At 42.5% G+C, this 19,738-nt stretch overlaps 1 protein-coding gene across 5 annotated transcripts; it reads left to right on the top strand.

Moving 5' to 3' along the window:
* Positions 1-290: 290 nt before the first annotated feature.
* On the top strand, positions 291-19,106 carry LOC144721051 (WW domain-containing adapter protein with coiled-coil-like). Of its 5 annotated transcripts, none has more exons than XM_078598361.1 (14): positions 291-606; positions 890-939; positions 3,643-3,817; positions 4,710-4,804; positions 5,814-5,929; positions 6,730-6,854; positions 7,714-8,001; positions 8,686-8,910; positions 10,463-10,561; positions 12,690-12,838; positions 13,847-13,953; positions 16,198-16,387; positions 17,102-17,229; positions 17,822-19,106. In XM_078598361.1, exons 1-14 carry the CDS (start codon positions 576-578, stop codon positions 17,889-17,891), a joined length of 1,848 nt encoding a protein of 615 aa, XP_078454487.1. In that variant the 5' UTR covers positions 291-575; the 3' UTR covers positions 17,892-19,106. The 5 variants fall into 5 exon arrangements, with proteins under 5 accessions (XP_078454487.1, XP_078454488.1, XP_078454491.1 ...); XM_078598362.1 differs by having other exon boundaries at positions 292-606; positions 10,481-10,561; XM_078598365.1 differs by having other exon boundaries at positions 292-606; positions 7,870-8,001.
* The last annotated feature ends 632 nt before the right edge of the window (positions 19,107-19,738 follow it).

Raw genomic sequence — 19,738 nt, forward strand, 5'->3', positions numbered from 1 at the left:
ATTGCGGAATGTGTAAACGACGTCACTCGCCTCGTTTGTCCGCTCTACGTAATTTGCGAGCGACGTCACAGCCGCGCTTATCCGAGATATGAAATTCGCGTTTGACGTCACCGCCGCGTTCATCCGCGCAATGCAATCCGCGGATGACGTCACCACAGCACTTATCGGAGATATGAAATCCGCGGGTGACGTCACCAACGCGCTCATCCGCACAATGCAGTCCGCGGATGACGTCACCAGCGCGCTTATCCGCGCTGCGTAATTCGCGCGTGTCGCTTATCCGCGCTGGGAAATGTGAGCGTGACGCGCCACTGCCACCACCCGTCAATGGCGGAGTCTCGGCGGAGTCGCAGACGGCGGCGGCTGCGCGCGTAGAGAGAAGCTCGAGACGCAGAGCGGCAGCGAGAAGGAGACGGGGGAGAGCGGCGATAAGGACGCGGCTCACGCGAACACCTCTCGTTTGCAAGCCTCCCCCCCCCTCTAACACGTCAACCCCCACCCATACTCGCCCCCCCCACGTCACCCCCAAACCCTGTAACATCCGAGAGCGTTGCATGAAGCGTCGACGGTAATGTATGCGAGGCAGCCGCCGAGGCTCAATGATGGGTAAATCGCCTCTCTGTTTGTCTCCGTCGGCACGTCCGCCATGTTATGCTTTTGTTGTTGTCGTCGTTGTCGTCGTCTCGGGCTTCTGCGTCGGCACCAGCTTCCCTACCCGGCCCGTCACGACGCCTTGCGCGGCTTTCGGGCTGAGCCGAGTTCTGCAGCGGAGACCGGCGGAGTCGGCTGGGCTCGCTCGGTAGCTGACGGAGCGCGTCGTTGTTTGTGCCTCTCTCTCCCCATCACCCACCCTGGTGTGTGTGTGTGTTTTTTGCGGGCCGGAGCCCAGGTATCATGCGAGAAGAGGAGGAGCCATCCCGCGTGAGGTGCCCGGCCAAGGTGAGAGAGAGGTGGGGGTGGGGTGGCCCCACACCCCCCTCCTCCTCCCCCTAGGGTCGCGTACGGCCTCCTGTGGCCCATCGGCTGCCATCACGAACACCCCATCGGCAGTCGTGAAAGGCGATCGGCTATCGTCGCAGCTCCCCCATGGGCCGTCATCACAACACGTCAACAACCATCCCGCCACCATCGCTTTTACCAACTGTAACCTCGTTATCGGCCACCACAAGCTATAACGTCCATAACCGACCAGCTATCGCAAGCCATGGAGCTGCCATCACAACCCATCAGCTACCATCACAACCCATCAGCTACCATCACAATCCATCGGCTACCATCACAATCCATCGGCTACCATCACAACCCATCAGCTACCATCACAACCCATCAGCTACCATCACAACCCATCAGCTACCATCACAATCCATCGGCTACCATCACAACCCATCAGCTACCATCACAACCCATCAGCTACCATCACAATCCATCGGCTACCATCACAATCCATCGGCTACCATCACAACCCATCAGCTACCATCACAATCCATCGGCTACCATCACAACCCATCAGCTACCATCATAACCTATCAGCTACCATCACAACCCATCAGCTACCATCACAATCCATCGGCTACCATCACAACCCATCAGCTACCATCACAACCCATCAGCTATCATCACAAGCCATCAGCTACCATCACAACCCATCAGCTATCATCACAAGCCATCAGCTACCATCGCAACCCATCGGCTACCATCACAACCCATCAGCTACCATCACAAGCTACCATCAACCAATCAGCTACCATCACAACCCATCGGCTACCATCAACCCATCAGCGACCATCACAACCCATCAGCTACTATCACGACCCATCAGCTACTATCTCAACCTATCACTGCCTGCAACCATCACAACCCATCAGCTATCATCACAACCAATCAGCTACCATCACAACCCATCGACTACCATCACAACCCATCAGCTACCATCACAACCCATCAGCTACTATCACGACCCATCAGCTACTATCTCAACCTATCACTGCCTGCAACCATCAGCTTTCATGACAAGCGAACTTCCCAACCCCATGAGCAGCCGTTACAGCCTATCGATAACCATCAGCACACATCAGCTACCAAGCAGGGAAAATAACTGATCATTCGTAACATTGCAGCTGCCATCTGCAACTGTCAACAAATAGGTGTCAGCCACCATCACAATAATTGTAGCACACGTCAGTAACCGTAAACTTCTATCAGAAACCGTCAAGTATGATCATTGATTATATAACATGAGCAACCGTATTATATCCAGTATTATCTGAAACTTTAGGCTTCCAATGGAATCCTTCAACAGCCATTGACAACTTTCACAAATTGTGAGCAGCTATTGAGACCCATCGGCAAACAGCCCAAATCATCAACCATGAGCAACTAATTTAACATCAGGAATCACAAGCACACGTTACAATCTATGCCCAAACATAACCCGATCATCTGCAACCCTAAGATACCTTCAGCAACTGTAGGCTATTACTGCATCTAAGCGTTTGTAGCAAGCAATCAAAATCCAATTCAATAAAAATCGTAACATCAATATTCATCAGCAGCCATACTTATCTACCATCAGCAAATGTCAGCTGCAGTCAATGCATTAGCTGCCATGAGCAGTGATCTCCCATCAGAAACTTTCAAAACATTTTGCAAAGTATCAGCACGCTTTACAACCCATCTACATCCCAAGCAATACTACTACCATCAGCACACTCAACTTGCCCACACTCATAATTTCCACCTTCAGAATGCATCACTACTGTCTCGAGCACACATCAGCGTATCCCATCAGCAGTAACATCCATATTCTTCTATTGCTTCATGATCGCCTCCAATTCTCAGTATCACAAGGAAACAACGTTTGTCTATAATTCAATCTCAGAATCTTTTTGGATCCATTCGACAGTAGCTTTGAATCATGGTTGACTAATTCCTGGCATTTTTGCTAATCATAAGACATCGTTTAATGTATAGCAATTTAAGAACCTGTTCAGATGCAATGTTTTTCAACGTGGACCTGAAGTTCCAAACACCCTGAAGCTGTAAAGTTGCAATTAAAATTTTGAAATATAATATCCTAGCTTACCCCTGTATATTGTCCTAGTTTAGTCCTGCACAAGTATCTGCAAGTGAAAAACAAACTTAGCTATGACCATCTATTAGTTAAAATTGCACTAAAACCAATATTCATTATGATGTTTATTCCGATAATTAAAACGTTGGTATTTTATCACAATATCATAACATCAGTCTGTTCAATTGACATGAATACTAAACTGAGATAAGCCATGATGATCAAGGCTTTCCTTTTGCCCTCATCTTTATTCCATTTAAATTATTAGACAGTACTGAACTATAAACACAATGCCGAACTGTTTATGAAGCAAATTTATCCACCAAATATACAAATTAGACATTTTAACTTGGCAAAATAAATATAAAATGCAGAACCAGAATCCCAATCCCATAACTATATCAGAAACCTACATACGAGCATCATAGATTGTACAGCATTTTCATTGTGTCTTTATGAACCTGATAATGTCATTTGGAAACAAGTAATCAATGCTATATAACATGCTGTACTCTACACAAGCCGACATCTGCAGAATGCCTTAAGACAGCGACGGTCCTGCTTTGTTGCAGAACGTCAATAAATACCCATCGAAGATTCAAGGAGACAGCGAGAATCGTAATGATAAAATGCGGGATTCGAGAGGATCGTCTCCGTCGTGCAAGATGCCGCGGAGATCCAGCAGCCCCGATGGTACGGGACCCAGGGCCCTACAGTCTCACAGGCCCAAAGAGAGGTGCCGAGGAGGTACAGAAAGCGTCGTGTCTTGCACCACAGTGATGGGCAGCTTCGTTGACTGCAATATAAGTTGGGTGATGACCAACTCAAAAATGTCGCCAGTGTTTCCCCGCATAAAGGAGTGTATGGCAGTGGTGGTGTGTATGGTCCCATTGACGGGAGAGGTAGTGCAGCAGGTAGCGCGTGGTGCTGGCCACCCACCCCCTTCGTGTGCCATGCCGGCCTTCATAGGTGCTCGCGAAGAGCACTTGCCTGAACAGTTTGTTAAAGGCTACATGGGGGATCTTCGTCTTTTGGTCCCATTGACAGTCCTTAGCCAGTGGTGGAATTCTTGGAGTTGGCTCACTATAGATTGCAACCACTTTTGACTGCTCACAAAGTGGTATGCAATTTGTCAGCCTCTTAAGAAGAGATTATGGGCTGAATTGATCCCAGGTTGAGATTTAAGCTTGCAATAGTATTATTGCAAGTCAAGGGCTGTAACCCAGCTCCACTTGGCCACTGCTCACCGGAATTGGTGACTGCACCCAGGCTATGCTGTATACTGTTGATTGTAAGAGGCAATCTCAAGTTTTATGCTGTCGAGGACCACACTACAGTATAGTTGTTATACGTGTCCAAACCACTTGTTCATAATTTACACATGGAACGCATTTGACTTGATCCTGAAAAAATATACACGTAACTTTTGATCGTTAATATAGTAATGCTTCGGATGATATAACCTATATCTGCTCAACATGTTCTACTGCAATGCTGTGTAGTTCTGGCAGTTTAATAGAGACAGTGCAGAACACATTATTCAACTCTGACCTTTGGATGAAATGAATTTGTTTCATGTCACAAGTGTAAATGACATTTACAGTTATCCATACTTAACCTTCTGGTTATTTTTGTCAAGGGTCAAGTGATGCTGTGGATGGAAGTTCTCGAAATCATTCTCGTCCTGTGTCAAATTCACATCAGAGTGAACATTACAAGAACACAGCTCCTCAAGTGAGTTTAATGTCTTGAAACTGCATTGACATGCCAGCAATGCTTTGCAGAGACTTGGCTATGAGGTTAGCCTGTCAGATCAACTTGGGATAATTCCCTTACTCGCAGTGTTAAAAACATTATAAACGGAACATTAGGGGTGGAACCATGCACTGATCAATCAGTTTATTAAAAAAATTGTTGTGTTTAATGGTTTCACATCACCCCTGAAAACCACTAGAGGTGCTACCATTTGTCACAGTATTACAAAAATAATAACATTTTGAGTCGAATCATGACTGAATTTGTGACAATTCATGACAATGCTGGAGGGTGAATCTACCCCTACTTGGACTTGACTGGATTGCTGGGGGGTTCATGGTAATAATCATCTCCATGTTCTTAGTCTGTGCTGCTCATGGGCAGCATTTGAATATTGGGCTCCCAAGTAAGATGGCGAGTTGGATGGTCTGATAGGAGTTATGCACCGACTACAAATATCCTCTGTTATGACTGTCACGTGCTTAATTCGTTCAAACCAAAAACTGCAATTGTGTAACAGGTGCACAGCAAACCATTCATATTGCTTTTTTATAGTAGGATATATTGGGAAACCGCTTTGTTTATATGATCATAGCACAATAAGATTTAATTCCTGAAAAAACCTTATTATAATAGGAACAATATTGTGTTTATACAACTCTGCTTATTTTCTAAATTTAGCACTGTTACATCACACATTGGCCTACACTTGAAAATGCATGCCTTGGGATTAGTTTCACACATACACAGACTAATTGGAGGGCACATTTGTTTTTATGTTTTGGTGCGGTATAAAGGATTGATATTATATTTTAGCCAGCAAACCGTAAACCCAAGGCAACGCCATGACCACGAAACGACACGGGTACACAACAACCAGTGATGTGCAATCATCGGGTGTGCTTTATAAGGTTTAACTCGCCACTTTGTCTTTGGTCAGTTGATGTATTGTTGCATAATTTGAAATCATGTTTTTTTGTTGCGATAGCCACACGATCCTGCCGATGACTGGTCAGAGCACATCAGTTCTTCTGGAAAGAAGTACTATTACAACTGCAGGACAGAAGTCTCCCAATGGGAAAAACCCAAGGAGTGGATTGAAAGGTTGCTGTTTGCTATTCATATGCACATTGTGTTTTGAAACATTGCGATATGAACATTTATACAGGCATTACCACAAGTATATATCTGGTCAAATTAGGGGCCTTTGTGATTAATCATCTCTGGGAACCATGCCAAATCAAGACAAGTCATGATAATGGAATATACATGTACTAGTAGATGGATGACATCTATTCAAATTTAAATGAGAAAGTTGTAGGATGATCAATCCCATAAACTTGTTCAGAAAAATTACCTGGTGCACGTTAAGTTTACTAGAGCATATCCAATCTCGCTTTTTTTCCAGAAATCTCTTGGAATGGATAAAGTAATCTTCAAAGTAAATAACTGCCATGCTGAATCGTTTACTTTTGTGTGTTAAAATGCTTAAAAATTATATTGAGTATTGTTCAACTACCTCTGCTGAATGTTAGTGTTTGTATCGAAGAGTGGCACGGACCTAGAGCTTTGATGCACTTCATACTATTAAGATAAACCTAGAAAGCCAATTTTTTGTTGATTTATTAGTGTCTGGCTTCAAAACTGATGTTTGCCAATGCCATCAAATACCAACCTCAACTTTTTTTTACCATATCTAATGCTGTAGTTTTGTCATTTTCGTTGTATCTAAAAGTGTATCTTGTATAAATTAACAAATTGTACGTGATATTACAAAATAATATAATTCGTAATATTACATACTTTAATCGTTCAATGGAATTGGTGCATGAAAGGAATACGATTTGTTTGCTGATAAGCGACTGTATGGTACCACCTGGTAAACTTGTATTCTTTTTAAACAGGGAACAGCGGCACAGAGAAGCGGCGAACAGAATGGCTGTTACAAACAGCTTTCCTAAAGATAGAGATTACAGAAGAGAGGCCATGCAGGCAACTGTACAAAACAATACCTCGAACAGATATGTTGGTAAGTGGGACTAAACCATTCATTGGCTGACTGCTGTGGGATCTTTACTGGAGAATTAGATTGGCGGTTAAAGGGAAAAATAATTCGACACACTCCCAATTTTTTTAAATTTGTTTGGTTTTATTGCCTGAAAATGTATTCGGTATGCTTGTTTAAAGTAAACCTGAACAAGATCATTGTTACGTGCAGACCAAGGTATAAATGGGTGTACATTTTACAAAGTTGAATTCACAGTTTTGGAAAAAATGTATGATGTGGTTGAGCTATAACTCACAGCAACAATACTTTGTCATAGGTGGTGATGCTTGAAGCTTGTTCAAGGGTTTTGAAAAAGATATTTAATTTTTTAAGCTGTGCTCTAATAAACACCAGGTACAGCCACACAAATCTTCCCTGTTTTCCATTGTTTTGAAGAGCAGACAATTTTCTGCATCGCCTAACATGAACGTGAAGTCAAGAAAATGCAACTTGAATTACTTATTTTGTGTTTGTGAAATGGCTCTGTTTTGGGTTGCACTATCATTGGAGTGTCCAATGTGCAATTGAGTTCAAATCCTTGTCAGTGGTTGAATGTGCCCAACATCAGAGGAGTGTGGCTCTTTCACGATAAGCCTCAGTGTTTTTCAGTTGAAGTGAGAACTACCCCATACTCATTGTATTTTACATGGATATGTAATTTTAGCTCATTGGCAAGCGATTTGTCCCAGGATGGGAAAAAGCTGATATGAAAACTCTTGCTGCAGGAATGAAAAATAATACTTGAATTTTTGGTTAAATATTACCACAAAGGATTTGCTTCACTAACTTTTTTAGCTTGAATCCTCACCTTGTTTAAAGCTATAGTTTATATCTCGTGCAGAAGAGAAGCAATCGAGCGAGACGGGGGGCGTTCTGTCACAAAACTCGCTCTCGCAGACGAGCAAACACAATGACAGGGACTACCGGCTGTCACGCACCGAGTCTGTGGGCAGTAGCAGCGCTCACCCACACCCCTTGCCCGGCCATCGGCCGGCAGGAGGCCAGTTGCCCAACAGCTCTCCCAGCTCCGTGCTCGGCAGTACCTGCAAGAAGGCGGCAGATGCCAATGGGGCAGGTTCCCTGCCCAAGCTGCACATTCCCAGCACGTGGCACAAGACCGACAAGAAGGGTATGGAGGCTCAGCAGTGTTCACAATAAAATTCTCATGACTCCGTTTTGGCCCTGTTGGGTAAACCGAATTATATATATTTTTCTGATTCTTACTCGTGTTGCAAACTTGAACTAGAGGCCATTGTCTGGCCTCGGCAGCACTGATAAAAATGGTTGACTCAAAAAATGAAGGTTTGGAATTGAAATCGAGGTCAGAGATCAACTCGGCCCATCATCTCTCCTGCATTGAAATTATCTCTCTTCGTGAAGAATGTAGAATTTCTACAACTGGTCTCAGGGCTGCCATCAAATACAAGCGCTGCCTAATGCATTTTATAGGGAGTGACACATTCAATAGAATTTTAATAAAGGATGTACCAATATTTTATTCACTTAAAAATTCTGCTGAATACCATTTTTTTCATATTCGATTGAATTGAAAAAAAGGTGATGCTAAATGTTGATTTTGAGCAGGCAGCCATAATGTAACCATCTGGGCCCACGGGGAACCTTTCTTAGGTCAACTCGGCACTCGTGCAGTGTATCCCAGGCATGGTGCTGGTCACAGCATCCTCTCGTGCTGTGCTTGACATGTGTAGACGCTTGCTAATGTAACTTGGCACGACAGTCTATGTAAAGCTTAAACAGGGAATTCTCTATATATGTAACGTGTGCCCGTGTCGTGGTGTTGTGCCGGTCGCAGGGCGCGATGCTTCGGACGCCCCAGCAGAAAGGGCTCCCTCGGCGTCCGTGTCGACCCCGTCGCCCTCGCCGTCACCTGTGTCCCGGCCGGCTCCAAGCACCCCGACCCCGGCTACGGCACAACCGCAGCCCCAGCAGAGCCAGGAGGCTTCGTCCGCGCGGCACTCCTTGCCATCCGTGCACGCCTCCCCCCAGCCCAGCCCCAGCCTAGAGCGACTACAGGAAGGTACCCAGTACTGTGTGACCAGCTGCCCAAATAATGTCTCGAGCACTTTCAGGGTAATAAGCGCACTCCGTGATAAATGCATGGCCAGGTGACACTGTTAAAGTAAGTGGAGCGCTGGACTCGCGATCCGAAGGTCGTGAGTTCAAATTTTTCTCAGGAATTTACTGATTAATATTGATGACATTAACGCCATTTATTGGGAGTGCTTGTCCTGAGATTGTCTTGTAGAAAGACTTCCCGTTGTGAGAGGAATGTATATTCTTCAACTCAATATTCGACACTGATTTAGAATAGATTGGAAAAGAATCCCACAACCAAGAAGCCACCGATTGCTCATTTAACCAAAGGAGACACTGACTTCGGTGTATATTTCAATTGTCAGAAATTATCAGTGACACCATTCTCAAAATATGCTTTTATCATTCACAACATAAGCCATGGTCTATCCACTGCTGGCTTCCCCACACGATCACCCTCCATCACAGGCCTGCAATGCTACGATCCATCTGAGCACAAACTGATCTGGTCACTCCATCTCCAGGGTCGTCATCCTCTGGGGTGCATTTGTCTGCTTTAGCTATCATTCCACTTTTAAGTCTTAAGACTCATTGCTTAATGGAAATAAAAGGCATTCAAGCAGGATAACAGTGGAAGTCCAACTCTAGTATACAGTACATAAAACCATAAAGTTGTGGGAAACATACTGCTGCATTGTATGTTCACTACGTTTTCATGAGCTTGTGTGTATATTCATACTTTTTGTCCACCAACAGCTGTAATTAATAACAAGCTGTACCTTGCTATATTACAAACAGGCTGTGCCCTCTATTTCTGTTCTTTGAAGCATGTGCACTTTGTGCAAAGCTGCCTCTCGCTGATTAACGCTCAACACATTTCAGATCTTTCATTAAAAAAAAAAATCTATTTTCAGTTCTGATAAGGCTGCAATCTTGAGACATTAGATTTACTTTTGGCATTCAAAAATGGATTAAGGGCTGTTACAATTATTGCTCTACAATCGGTAGTCGTGGACCCAGAATTTTTTATATGAGGTTGATTTAAAAGTTTTATTTGGCTTGTTGATTTTCTTTGGTCATGTCCAGGCTGATAGGGGACTTATTTTCCCAATATGCCAAGGATGACTCTCTGATCTGCATAGTTGAGAGGGCAGTCAGGTTGCTTTGTTGGATAGAACCTTGAAGGGCTGCGATGCACATTTATTGTGCATCTCTATTGTTGATGATAATTCCCACATTCAGTAACATTTTGTCATGTAGATACCTATAATATACTCAAGTCATTGATTTCAGTGGTTTTAGGTCCAAGCAGAGTGTTGAAAATGCACATTGTAGCTCGTATGCTATAACCAAAGCACCACAGCATAAGTGAAGAATAATTGGCGAAAGCCCTAAACTACCTTTTAAACTATTTAATAACGGGGGAAAGCTGTACAGTATGTAAATGTTATAATCAGGCGATTGAGCATTACAATGGAACAATTTTCAGTGGCAATAATTTAACAAACATTCATATATTTGCTTTTTCTGAAAAGCACATTTTCTGTTCACAGCGTTTACTCAGACTCTGTCTAAAATACTCTTGGCAGCAGCACCCACTTTGCTGCCACCGACAGTACAACCAGCTTCTCAAGGTATGTTAAGTGCATTGCTTAGTGGATGTACTATCACTACGGTAGCCTAGTTTGCATTCGTCTTGTAGAAATTGCACGCAAAATTTGAGTTGATTCACAAAGGCTTCCAAAAGCCTTTGACATTGTGGTTTCATCTTCTGCATGCTTTGCAGCTGGGGATCTGAATGTACGCTTGCTTGTGTTGCAACTAACCCCTCTTACCTTTTACATGACCCACGTGATTTTTTTTCTTCCAAAAATTCATCACAGGCTTTGTGATATTTTACCCGAGGGTTTGTGAAGTTAATCTTGTCCATTTGCGAAAGGCAACATTTTATTGAATGAATGGGTAACAATAATAATGCTCACTTATGGGTAATTTAATAAGTATATTCAATGATCGATTCTAATTTCGGCTTATATTAAATTTCTGTTAAAAGTACACAAGTAATTTAATAGCTTCCACATTTAAATATTGCTCATTATAACATTTTCTACAATAAATGTAAAATGTACCATTTGAAAAACAGTCATAACACATTCAATGGCTTACCTTTTTTGACTGGTACAGTATTGCAATGTGCATTTGTTTTATATGAATTGACAAAAACATTTACAGCAGGTTTAATGTTTATTCTCTGGAACGTGCAAATACCCACATTTTCCAATACAAGTAATGTGATACAATGCAGTCGGGCCCAATGTATTATTGTTTTCATATGATTTGAATTGAATGACGTTGGTGTGACTCGTACAGCTTTTCACATTAGGCTTAACGATTACTTGTAAAAACGATTAAATATTGTCACAGTTTATCTTGGATTATAGCGTGTACATGACACATTACACCAAGCACCTTGTATTTAAGCGTTGTGTTCAACATTCTGTATTTGGAGTCTCCAATAAATTATGTTATATTGTCCAAACTTAATGTTGTATGGTGCTCTTCCAAAACTTCATATTTTCTCCACAAAATGTATTTTTGTACGGTGGAATTCACAGTCCTGCCATAACAAAGCAGGAATCGCCATAAATTACATTAAATAAGACATAATTAGAAACAATATATAGTCATAGACCACTCAAATTGTGTAGAACCTGCTTCACAATGTATTACTGTATGCTGCCAGATTTAGGTTTCCAAATAGCTCTTACAACTGGAGGTCTTCAGGCAAGTTTCTAAGCCCTTTCAAGCCATCATATGACTGCAACTGGGAAGATAATTTAATAAATTAAGTTAAATAAATATTTGTGACCAAATGTTGTTCACATTGGTCCTAACAGAGGGGCAGAAAATAGATCCAAATTTGTGGACTTAACACCTCAGTGTTTTCTTAAAAAGGGATGATTGTACCATACCAAACCAAATTTTGAAAGCCGAGACCAGTACGTTGATTAATATGAAATGGTAATGTTTACAATTCATGTGTTGTTCAAGAGCAACTTTGGTATTCGTTTGCTATACTCTGGAAATAAACGTGAGCGTAGAGTCCACTTTTGGACTTTACTGATGTCCACAATGCTTAATACCACACATGCTATGTGATTATGGTGCATTATCGTCACATTACATGGTATACAAAACTCATTTTAAGACAGTTTTCATCATAAACATCACCCCTGATCTATCCACTACTACTAGATGAAGCCCTCCCAACGCCAATGCCATTTCTCAGCCTTGTGATGCGACAATCCATGTTGTCCCCTCCACAGGAGCAGATTTCATCGTTCCATCTCTGCAGTGGTCGTCCTTTGGTTTTCTTAGTCCCCAATCTTGTCCATCAACCATCATCTCTTCTAGCGATGACTTGGCGCTCAAGCCCATGTTCTTTAAAAATCAATATTAAGTCTCTTATTTCTCTGGTTTCATACTCCACTTGTGCCTCTTTCTCTTCTTGTTGTAATTCCCAACATGGATCGCCATGCTTGTGTACTTTTCAGTTTTTGTTTTGTTTTCTTTGTTCCATTTTTCATAGCGGGCAATATGCACTGACTGAAAAACTCTTCTCTTCAAGGCGCATTGTTACGTTTCTTTAATTATTAAACTCAATTGTCCAAAAGCAGTCGAGCTTAATAATTCTGCACCGCTTAAAAAAAGGCTTCTGAATATACACTGCAAGCGACTGACGTGAAGGTGTTGAAATTTCAGCCCAACAGCAGAGTCCGTCGTCTGCATCGCTGGGCTCGGATGTCTCGTCCCCGCGTGCTCACATTTCCCCACGCGTCTCAACCCCACAAGGGAGCACGAGCCATTCCAAGGGCCAGACCAGCACCCCACACAGCACCACTCAACTTAAGGTACTCCAATTTTTATATGAAGGATCGTTGACTTAAAGCTTTCGTGACTGCAAGAATGAATATTCTTTGGGTCTTTCGTTAAAGTCACGTTGATAGGTTTAAAGAAAATTTTAAAAAAATAACTACTACGACGTTTCGATCGCAACACAAGCGATCGTCATCAGCCCATTGTGCCGTAGTTCTTCACCAGTCTCAACTAGCTCCACATCATTTTCGACCTTGTGATTGCCTAGGAAGCCACGAACCACTGCGACAAAGCTGTTGCAAGCCACTTTTTCCTTACTAGTGAGCTTCGTGGGGAATTCATTGCACTCCAGGATCTTCTTTATCTGTGGTCCGACGAAGACACCGGCTTAGACATTTGCCTCAGACAGCTTAGGGAAGAAGTCTTGAAGGTACTTGAAGGCTGCCGACTCCGTAAATACAGCTCTGACAAATTATTTCATGAGGCCAAATTTGATGTGCAGTGGTGGCATCAGCACCTTCCGGGGGTCCACCAGTGGCTCCCACTTGACGTTGTTCCTCCCCACAGAGAACTCGGTCCTCTGTGGCCAGTCCCGCCTGTGGTAGTCTGCCTTGGTGTCTAAATCTTTTGTAGTAATTTTTTTATTACTTTAGTATAAATACATGTTCGTTTTGATTAATATGTTGTTTTTTTCTGACTTTATGTGAACGAAAAACACATTCGCCCGTTTTCTCATTGAAAATAGGTAATTTCAAAATATCACTGTCCTGGTCACAAAAGCAAAGTTTGTGGGGAATAATAGCCATTTTCTGTACTTTTGAGGCAGAAGCAATTAGGAAATAACACTTCCCAGGAACAAAAAACTAAAAAAAATTGTTACACAGTGTTATCATCCACATTTGCCTGCACACATCTGCAGGCCAAAAAGTACTCCTAAAGATGTTCGAAGTACTTTCTTTACTGAGGATCCTATGTATTATGAGTACACACCTGGATGTAAACTGATGCTGTTGTTACGTATTGTTGTTTGTAACGGCGAGCAGACCTCTGCTCCACCCGTGAAGGGTGGCCAGCAGCCCGGAGACAGACAGCCCCAGCCCAGCCCCGAGCCTCCAGCTCCGAGCAGCAGTCAGAGGCATCAGTCGACAAGGTACCACTGGCCGTGTGGCTGTGAGAAGCCTCAGTAGCCTCACATTGCTTTGCATGTAACATTCATCAATGTCCTATATTTACAAAGGAAATTCTCATCTGAAAGATAAAGCTTTTTTCAGAAGGGTCATTAGTTGTATTTGCTGGTCTTTTCATTTTTTTAAGGAGCCTTTTTACTTATGGGAATAAACCAGAGTACCTGGAGAAAACCGTTGGTTATGATGGGATAATACTCGAAGCTAAAAGCCGTACAGATAGGGCTTTACTGACGATTTGGTAGGACTTGCCGACTGCCATCTCCGAGCCTCCTTGCTTCTTTCTCCCATAGCTGTCGTGCAGTCCATGCCTGACCTGCAAGGTAGACTCTTCCAGTAACCCACCCTCTCTGGATTTGTCTTCTTTCCTTTGTCACTGCTCACCAGGTTAACTTGCTCTTACTGTTTTACTGTACAGTACTGTTGTTTTTGTACATTATTAAAATGTAAAAATTGAAGGCATTATCCACGTGTACACTGCTTTTTGTGGTTGTATGTTATTTATACAACATACAATCGTGTTGTATTGCTCTTAATCTCTAAAAATAGCTGTTGACGTTAGCCTTCCTTCCACCGCCCCTAGCCCTTTTCTGATTTCCCCTTAACGTTTTCGTCATCTTCCCGTCTTGCCATCGTCGCCGAGCTGTTGGTACTGCTGTCCGCTCCCACTCTCTCCTCCTCTGTGCCCACACATTGCCACCCAACTCCATCTATTGCCCCACCTTTCCTGCCTGTGATGCTTGTCTTGTCTCAACCTGTCACGTAAAGTGCATTAAACATTACGCTTAAAAATAATAGCCTATTCTCTCTCATGCCACCCAGCACTAGTGTAAGTAGGTGAGTTGTTTTGCAATACAGGGTGTCCCATGAGTCTGTATTATTGGCTTGCGGTCTGGATGCAGCCTGTTAGATTCACACAGCCACCTTCCTCTGAGTAGAATTATCTGGACTCGTTCTTCCTTACTCAGAGACATCTTGGGCCTGCAGAAACGAACAAAAAAAACATGAATTAGTTATTTTTCCCTATGGTACCAGACTTATCGGCCACCCTGTATACTCCCAAAGGGTAGAAGATACTTTGTAGCTGTTTTTCTGTCAAGTCCAGGTAACTGAGCCATACATTAATCACGGATGTTCACGGATGTTACTTCTGGATCAAACACCCATCAAGCACACCGATGCATAGTTATACAGTGTTCTGAGTAATTTCGTTACCTTTTACAATGACTATATGAAACTCCATTTAGGGTTGTCTGCAAACTTGGCAAACATTTTTCGTGTACTTTCCTACTGTAGACATTAAGAGCTCAATGGCCCAGACCACATTCACTGGTTGCAGACGTCGCATTTATAGTGACCTGTTAAACATTTCACACCCAGCGTAAAGAGAAATAAACAAGTGGCACCCAGTGACCTTGTTTCACAACTGTGAATGTGTTCTTTAGTGCCGATGACAGTTTTACATGCTTGGCAACTGGCCTTTGGAAATATGGCTTCTCTTCCAGAAATCTGATAGCCCTACGAGGTGGGGGGATTGTATGGCAACAGGATACGTAAATCGGCCGTTAATAATGTGCCGCTCAATCACCCTGTCAAGACCAATGTTGCAGAACAAGCATGATCTTATTAAGCGCTGTCACTTAAGTATCTATTTTGTAGGTACAGAATAAAGCATTTTCATACATTTTAGAACCAACTTCAACGGCAGACCCACACATCACATTAACGAACAATGCTATATTAATATATCAGGCCTCAGTCAACGATCATATGAGGAGTTTTCGTCATATGTGCAGATGTATTAACAGTGGGTTGTCCTCATTTTTTACCCCAAAGGTTTGTTTGATGTTCAAAAGTCTAGCGTCTCCCTGCGCAAACGAACAATTGAATATTGTGCCCCTTTGTGACCCTGGATTGGTTTAAGGCAACTCCAAACTCTCACTGTGAACCTCCCACAAACCGGGTACCTATTTTAACAATGTTGGAGGTGTTTCGGGCTCGGTCCAGCATCTTTTTCGTCTTCTGTTGGCGAGTCAAGTGCTCTAATACTCCCAAACTCTCCACATTGGAACCCGGAGCCTAAACTCGGCATGGGCATTAATACCTGGCAAGGGGTGGTGTTATGGAGATGTTGCCAGACGGCTCATTTGAAGCAAGGGCCTGCGTGCTTGAACGTCACAGGCGCGCGTGTTTCCCGTGCCCGCACACAGTCACACGTGCCCCGCGCCGGGCGCCGCTGGGACGCATGCAGGAAGTTCGCAGTCGGGGGCAGTGCCCCAGGCCCTCCCAAACCAGGCCCTGCCCAGCCCCTGCACCTTGTCCGCCGGCCTGGCTGCTCACTACAACGACCAGCTTGTGCGACACGTGCAGGGCTGGCCTGCTGAACACGCCGAGAAGCAGGTGAGTGGTGTCACCATTCACAACGCATATGGGTACTGCACCATGTTCTTGGTTCTTTCGGTAAAGTCACGTAGAAGGGAAGTAATAAAATAAAAAAAATAAAACATGATAAAATAATTCTCACGACGTTTCGGCCACAACGCAAGCAGCCGTCTTCAGGTGAAGACCAGGTCTGTCGGGGAGACAGCGTCTGAATGAAACAGCACCACGCTTGGAGCGTATATTTAAGCTGGGTTGGAAGGGGGGGAGGGCGCCTTGACAAAATAATTTGCATATCAAGAGGAATTTAGCATATTTATGGGAAATGCAGGTATGTGATTAGTACTACTTGTGAAATGCGTAGGAGGTGGGCGGGGGGGTTTCGAAACTGCACCATGTGGTTATTTATTTGTTTCTAAATGTGTTTTGTTTTAATAATTGTCTGTTAGATATGAAGTTACATTTTGCACCCATTTTCACCCAATGGCAGCTAATGACATTTGTTTCCTCGTGGCAAATCATATTTAAATTTACCATGAAAATTACTTTGCAATTTTTGTTTTAGGAAACAGCCTGATGGTTAATATAAGTACTGTGAGCTCTCGGTGACATTTTTTTACTGAAATGGAACCTCATCAAAATTGGATGATGTCTCTGTGACTCTTAATTGAATATGTTCTTATACATGCCACCTGTTACCTTGCACGGGTACATTTTTGTGAATGTGCTCTTCAGGCGTCAAAGCTTCGTGAAGAAGGACACAACCTCGGGAGTTTACAGATGTCGGAAATCTGCACGGATCTGAAAAGCGCAAGGTCCTTGGTGCGAGTTAGCGAAATTCAGGCGACGCTGCGTGAACAGAGGTACGTTTGTGCCGCAAGGGTTTACTCATTCGTCTAGCTTGCCTTTTTATTTATCGCTTTGGGCTATGGTGAGGCCCTTTATGGAGCAACAGTAAAATATAGTAACCAATTGCCCTAAAATATACAGGATTTATTTTATATTTTTCAAGTTTGCCATTCTGCCTACACTTCACGTAACCTTTAAAGTCCATGCAAGTCATGAAACGAGAAGGTTGTTCACCCCGAAGAAATTGCCTGGAATATCCGAGCCATTGGCTCCATGAAAGTATAGTTGCCTATTATTGGAACGTGGCTAATTGAGAGGTATCTTTTTGAAAAAAAACTGGATAACCAACATTCAATTTTTTAAGCTCCCACAGTGGATTTATTGAAACAATTGACGTTCACTCGTGAGTTTTTATCGCATAATCTTCCCGCGGATCATTCACATCCTCTACTTGGTCTGCCAACTCTCTCCAAAACCATGTTTTCTGGCTCATAAGCTTTGGATTATCAAGCTTTACCACATTACCACTCTTTTTTTCCTAACTACTTGAATGTGGAGGTCTGTTCCCCAGTGGGATTAATTCGGTTTTGTCTTTGTCTTTTGCAGGATATTATTTTTACGACAACAAGTAAAGGAGCTTGAAAAACTCAAGAATCAAAACTCGTTCATGGTGTAAAGGACTTTGCCGAGAAGGGTTTCTGAAGAAACATTGCCTTTGGGGGGGTTGTGGAGAGAAAGTGGAAAGTTCATGACAGTGGAAATTTAAAATGAAAGTAACATAAAACTGCTTTTTGACAAACAAGAAAAGTTGTTCTTTGGAACCAGTCATTGGCTCAGAGCTGTTGGGAAGACAACACACTTAATTTGAGAACTCAATTGGTCCATATTGTACATATATTTTGTAGTCCTGAGGACTCGGAAAGTGATATGAAATGCTCAATGATGTTAACCTTGTAATTACCTCCGTACAACTACACTTGTTGCTACAGTGTAAAACGTAAAAAAACACACACAAAACACTCTGGTATTTGAACTGTTGTATTTTTTTTCAGCAATGTTTTAGGACCATTTTATTTGCTAACTCTTCTTTATGTCTATTAAAATACGTTCACAATTTTTGACAGTTTATTTTTTTTTGCTTTACTGCTGAAATCGCTCGGGATGACACTTCATGAAAATGTAAAAAAAAAAGTGCAGCTGCCATTTTATTTAGAATGTCCACACTTACTAAATTCTGATGCACCACTTTTTTAATTCTTCATATTTTACATTTATAATAGGAGCACACCAGCCACAGTGATGTGCAAGCAGACCTTTAAAATATATATTTAACAGCTGTGTGGCTTGCCAGCTGTGTGCTTTTGATGCAGTGTCCCAACAATTTTGTGGCCTTTTGGAGCATCATTCGTATGCTGATTGGGCCCTCTAGTGTTGAAAGCCAAGACTGTTGGTGAAGGGGTGAGATGCTGCCTATCCAGTGGCTAAGGGCCCTTCTGCCAACACTGCGCAGCACCTGTGCTTTTAATCCTTGCTGAAAGACACGATCTGCATAAATCTTCGTAAGAATGCATAGCAGTTTTCTGCTGAGTTATTTAATGACTACATTTTGATGGCGCAATTAACAATGCCAAAGCCATTTTAAACAGTTTGCTTTTCAATCAAATCATGTCGGTTTAATTAACGGATATTTATGGATCCATGTGGCTTCAGTGCATTCTTTGATTTCTCAAAACTGCCTTTTCATCAAGGATTTTAAAATAATATTTTGTTTACTTCTTGATGTCCTGTCTTATGTGCAGCTTCTGTTGGTGGTGTCTAATTACTAAATGTTAAGTTCTACATATTGTAGTTGCTGTTAAAACAATAAAATGTAAAGAAATGCGCAACATTACTTAGTTTTCCTTTTGATAATTGTCAACCAACTCTGTATGGCCAAAACAACCCCGAAGGTATGGAGAGGCTTTCAACCAGAAGTAGATTGGACAAAGGGCTGTCAATTGCTAAAATCAATTAAACCAAATATTTCCATGTAAAGCTCGAGATCCTGTATACTATTGACTGCTCCATGTTGGTGTAATACACAGGGCGACAAGTTAAGATAAAAAAAACCCGGCATTCAACATTCCTGTAAAGTACGATACTATCTTCCTAACAAGGGTTTCATGCTGGGTGTGCCGAATACATTGCTACTCCTTTTGAGTTATTTAAAAAATGTTTCGTGATACTAATAGGCAAATTATTGCATTCGGCAGATTCTCACTACAAGTAATCCACTTGTTGGTGTACACACGGTTAAATAAAAACCTATAATGCATCATGCTGGATGCAACTAGTGGCAAGCTTTGCAAGAATATGTTCAGTAGTACAGTGCCCGACTTTCGAAGTATGATCATTATCACTTAAGTTTCAAACTGTATGGGTAACCCTTGGTGCTTTTACTCATGTCTGGATAGTGTATTATTAAACGCTTTTTTTCCTGCCAAGTTATCACTTGGAACAATGGTTGCTATGTATTAATCTCAC

Source organism: Lampetra planeri, chromosome 10 (assembly GCF_965212315.1).
Source record: "Lampetra planeri chromosome 10, kcLamPlan1.2.h2, whole genome shotgun sequence".
In the NCBI taxonomy this organism is placed as follows: domain Eukaryota; kingdom Metazoa; phylum Chordata; class Hyperoartia; order Petromyzontiformes; family Petromyzontidae; genus Lampetra; species Lampetra planeri.

What these genes read in the sequence shown, in the direction of transcription:
- LOC144721051 (XM_078598361.1), top strand. Translation starts at nt 576, where the DNA reads ATGCGAGGCAGCCGCCGAGGCTCAATGATGG. An exon ending in AGTACAACCAGCTTCTCAAG is followed by an intron (nt 10,562 to 12,689) that starts GTATGTTAAGTG and finishes TTGAAATTTCAG; the next exon opens with CCCAACAGCAGAGTCCGTCG. An exon ending in CAGAGGCATCAGTCGACAAG is followed by an intron (nt 13,954 to 16,197) that starts GTACCACTGGCC and finishes GCCCGCACACAG; the next exon opens with TCACACGTGCCCCGCGCCGG.